Source organism: Zalophus californianus, chromosome 3 (genome assembly GCF_009762305.2).
Source record: "Zalophus californianus isolate mZalCal1 chromosome 3, mZalCal1.pri.v2, whole genome shotgun sequence".
Classification (NCBI taxonomy): Eukaryota; Metazoa; Chordata; class Mammalia; order Carnivora; family Otariidae; genus Zalophus; species Zalophus californianus.
Window position 1 is genome coordinate 137,208,520 of NC_045597.1, and position 4,578 is coordinate 137,213,097.

The window sequence follows — 4,578 nt, forward strand, 5'->3', positions numbered from 1 at the left end:
GTTTATTTCACCAGAAAAAAAAAATGGCAATTTGCATGAAAACCAGAAGGAGTCAGACTCAGACACGTCACTATTGGTTGGTCCCTCCCGCACTCCTGTGGCCACAGAATGCGCTCACCTTGCTGGGTGGGCTCTTTGCCTTCAAATGCAGGCCACAGACACAGGCACCGTGTGAAGGTTTCTTCCCTCCTTAGCTGCTCGCCAAGTGTGAAAGCAACTCCATCAAATGTGATAAGAAAGCAGATACAGAAATGCTCTCCTGGAATGGCGTCAAAATGAGCTGTGGTTTGAGAAGCATAAATATAGAGTGAAAGGAAGAGTTGGATCTGAGAATCTCAACTCCTGTGACTGAAATCTTCTCATGTGTCACTGAAGAACTCTGCTGCACATCCTACAGCTCGCAAGTCTGAGATGCGAAATAGGCAAATCTACCTATTACCTCCCTTTCTTACGTGTCCTTAGGAGAAATACCATAATTATCTGTGATCATCCTTTCAGTGTGACCAGAGGCAGCACTAATAAAATAACTTAGTAGTCAAGTAGACACAAGAGTCTCAATTGGGGACATCCATTAGAAGTCCTGGAAGTGATTTCCTAAAAAACATTTACATTTCTTTCTTCTAATTTTACACTTGCCAAGCAACTTTCTGTTGTATGATTTTGTCTTGAGTGGATTCAGACGCTGGAAGAAAGCACTCCAAATATAAATTAAAAGAATTGCTATCAATTACTAAGCACTTACTAGGTGCTAAGCAGTTTTAGCATCGTACATGTGCAAACTCATTTCATCCCCACAACCACCCCAAGGGACGTCCTATTACCCCTATTTGAGAGCTGAGGGAACGTAACTTGCCTAACCAAGGTCACACAACCAGGAAGCCGTACAGCCAGGATTCAAACCCTGGCCTCCTGACTCCTAGGAGTTCCTACCACCGTTTCTTACTTATATATCAGAAACATCTTTTACTGTACATGAAAGAACTTGACGTAATAGTTTATAAATTAGACTCCCGGAAGTTTGGAAAACGTTACACACAGCAGAGGCTGAGCTGAGAAAATCAAGTCCAGAGGCCTGCAAAGCCAAGGACCATACGAAATACGTGGTTTGAGAACTCTGTAAAGTGTTGCCTCCGTGGTCAAGTGAGTCCCCTCTTTTTTTTTTTTTTTTATATTTCCTACTTGCAACATGGAACTTTTTATTGAGATACAGATTTACAAGTGGTTCAGGATAGTCATAGATCAGGAAGGCAATTCAAAATCAGTTTTTGAATCTATAGGGGCCTCAAATCAATTAGAAGACCAAAAAGTCACTTTCAAAAGTCAAACCTAGCTCTTTTTTTCTATCACCATAGCGTATTTTTACAAACTTAAAATGAGATCAATTTTCTTGCCTAAGCAGTCTGCCATCAGAAACATTTCTGAAGTCGCCAGCAAAATAAAGAGCAGTAAGTATATGTAAGTAGACTAATCAGAAAAATATCAGAGACAGGGAGAGAAGGTATTTTCTGTCTGAGTCCTCATTTTCTTGTTTTATTTTTTGAAAGATTTTATTTTAATCTCTACACCCAACGTGAGGCTTGCACTCACAACCTCAAGATCAAGAGTCACATGCTCTATTGACTGAGCTAGTCAGGGGCCGCAGTCTGTCTCTGACCCTTTGAATGAGAGGGGACAGAGCTGATACAAAGAATCTTTGAGAATATAATACAAAGAGATAACTGGAGATAAACATCAATGTGGATTTTGGTGCGGGAAGCTGATTAATCATGAGTAGGAAGACCTGCTCTCCAAATGGAGCTTGGCAATTTGTAAGTGAACAGAGGCTTCACTCATAACTATGTAAATGATGAGAAGTATTTGTGCTTTTTTGAGGGGTTCTGGCTCTAATCTTAGCCATGCCCGCAGTGCAAGTTATGAAGGTAATAGGATAAAACTAAACTAAGTGCTATCAAACTTTTTTCAAGCTCTAGGCACAAATCTAATCTCTTCTAACACAAATTTGACTAAGATGGATCTACGGATAGGTGAACAAATATTCACTTATAATCCTAAAAACCCATTCATTACATGAAGATACAGGCATATACCCGGTTATCTATATGTCAAAGTTCTTGGAATTCTCAACTTTTGTAGAAAATATAATTTTGTACATGTGTAATGTTGCAGAACTTCTAACCAAATCAAATATTTTTGGCATTTAATTTCAGTCCCTGCTGAATACAGTTACCTCAAAACTAACTTCTTTCTCTTATTAATGGCTCAGTTCCACAATGCACAATTATCACATTAGAAGTTAGGCAGAAAGTAAAATTACACAATCTTAAAGGCTTTTTTAAGAGATTTCAAACTTCTTTGAGAAGTCTATGCAATTTATTTTGGAGAAGACTCAAAAGCAAGAGATTTGATTTCTTCTTATATTGCTGAAATCTTTAACAAATACACTAATCCATACATTCCTCCAATACGGAAAAGTAACGAGAATTTTTACAGTAAACTTGGTCCGCTGCACCTATACCTGAGTTTTATTTGCTTTATTTAGTTCTTTAAAAAAAAAAACCCTTTCCACTGATTCTTATTTTTCTGTTTACTAATTTTTATGTTATCAGAAGACCAGCATTTGATTCTCAAAAGGGACACAGTCACTAGAGAGCTTCTAAATTTTATTCATTACTTAACCAATCCTCTTTAAACATCCTTTCCTATGTGAAGCCACATCTCCTTTAAAATTACTTTTCTTGGGGGGACGCTCCGGTCCCCAGCATGGCGGCCACGTGGCCGGCTGCTCCGGGGGCCGTGGCCGCTCAGCTCCTCGGTGTCCTGTGGTTCGTGTCAGTCACCACGGGACCTTGGGGAGCTGCTGCCATCGCCGCCGCCGGTGGCGAGGAGACGCTTAAGTGCGAGGACCTCAAACTGGGACAATATATTTGTAAAGATCCAAAAATAAATGATGCTACACAAGAACCAGTTAACTGTACAAACTACACAGCTCATGTTCCTTGTTTTCCGGCACCCAGCATAACTTGTAAGGATTTTGGTGGCAATGAAACACTTTGCTGGAAATGAAGTTGGTTTTCTCAAGCCTATATCTTGCCAAAATGTAAATGGCTATTCATACAAAGTGGCAGTTGCGCTGTCTCTTTTCCTTGGATGGTTGGGAGCAGATCGATTTTACCTTGGATACCCTGCCTTGGGTTTGTTAAAGTTTTGCACTGTAGGGTTTTGTGGAATTGGGAGCCTAACTGATTTCATTCTTATTTCAGTGCAGATCGTTGGACCTTCAGATGGAAGTAGTTACATTATAGATTATCATGGAACCAGACTTACAAGACTGAGTATTACTAATGAGACATTTAGAAAAACAGTTATATCCATAAATATTTTTAAAAAGAAACAGATTTGGGCTTCCTTGATTTCAATAGAGCACTTTCAGTATGTGGATTTCCAGATTATCCTTTTTCTTCATATACCACTTTATGGATTCTTTATAACTTTTTGTTGGTATTTTTTGTTTTGTTGTTTTACTTAAAAGCATATTATTCTGTGATTTATTTAATTGGACTTTCTTTGAGAGCTGTGTGATAATTGAGTCTTAGGCTACTGTCTCCATGAGATAGATAGCTTATTACCCCAATATTTTTTAATGCCTTTTCCAAAGGCAAGTTGCGACTTGTCATTTTCGCTTCTGAAAAATAAAAGAATGACTTATTCACACAAAAAAATTTACTTTTCTTGCCTTTTGTGCTATGCTAAATAATTTCCAATGTTAAGTTTCTGTGTGTTGTGTGTGTGTGTTTTGATACTTCCTTATTTGTAACGTGACACAGTAATACAGGGGGCTAACTGCATTCCACTGAATCTGCCCTCCACTGAAATGCTCCTGCGATCACAGACTACCACAGAAGGGCCATGGATGGGGACAAGGGAGGTCGTGCAGGAGTGTGGACATGGGAGAGAAAGTGAGGCTCAGGGATGAGGAGACTCTCCTATCATCATAAGAGAAGGCGAAGTGGCAAAATGTCTCCAAATAACCAAGTTGTTATTATTTTCTTTCAGTTTTCTGCTAAGATTTTCGAAAGTGCTTAACCTACACATACTAAAATTTCAGCTAGTCTAAAATATTTTAATGGCAAATATAGAAAAGTTACAGCTTTCAAGATCTAATCTTTTTAGTAGTGGACTTTTACACTCACTATAGAAATGAAACAAGGATATAACCCACCAGATACAAATTGGTCAGTTTTCACAATTCCATAATTTTAAAGGAAATATTAAAAATGAATATACTCCTCAGTACAGTCAGAACCACCACCAAAAGTCCCTTAAGTTTTGAAGCAGATTTTTTTTTCCAGCATTGTTTTCTTTTTGGTCACAGTCTATCTATGTTATATCCTTCGTAACATCATTGCTATCATCTTTCAAAAAATGTCCATCTACAAATTAATTAACTTTCTTGAGACAAATCCCTGGTATACTATTCTTCTGATTCCCATGAAAGACTCACTTTTAAGATACAATTGCAGCTGCCCCACACTGCCAGTTACTGTGTCATACACACGCCTTAAAATTCTGTAATCAGCA

At 38.4% G+C, this 4,578-nt stretch overlaps 1 protein-coding gene across 1 annotated transcript; it reads left to right on the plus strand.

Annotated features, from left to right (window-relative positions):
* Positions 1 to 2,743: 2,743 nt before the first annotated feature.
* On the plus strand, positions 2,744 to 3,719 carry LOC113920541 (TM2 domain-containing protein 1-like). Its single transcript, XM_035726872.1, is given in 2 exon segments — positions 2,744 to 3,044; positions 3,046 to 3,719. Coding segments are annotated over 2 exon segments (765 nt in total). The 5' UTR covers positions 2,744 to 2,760; the 3' UTR covers positions 3,527 to 3,719.
* Positions 3,720 to 4,578: the final 859 nt, after the last annotated feature.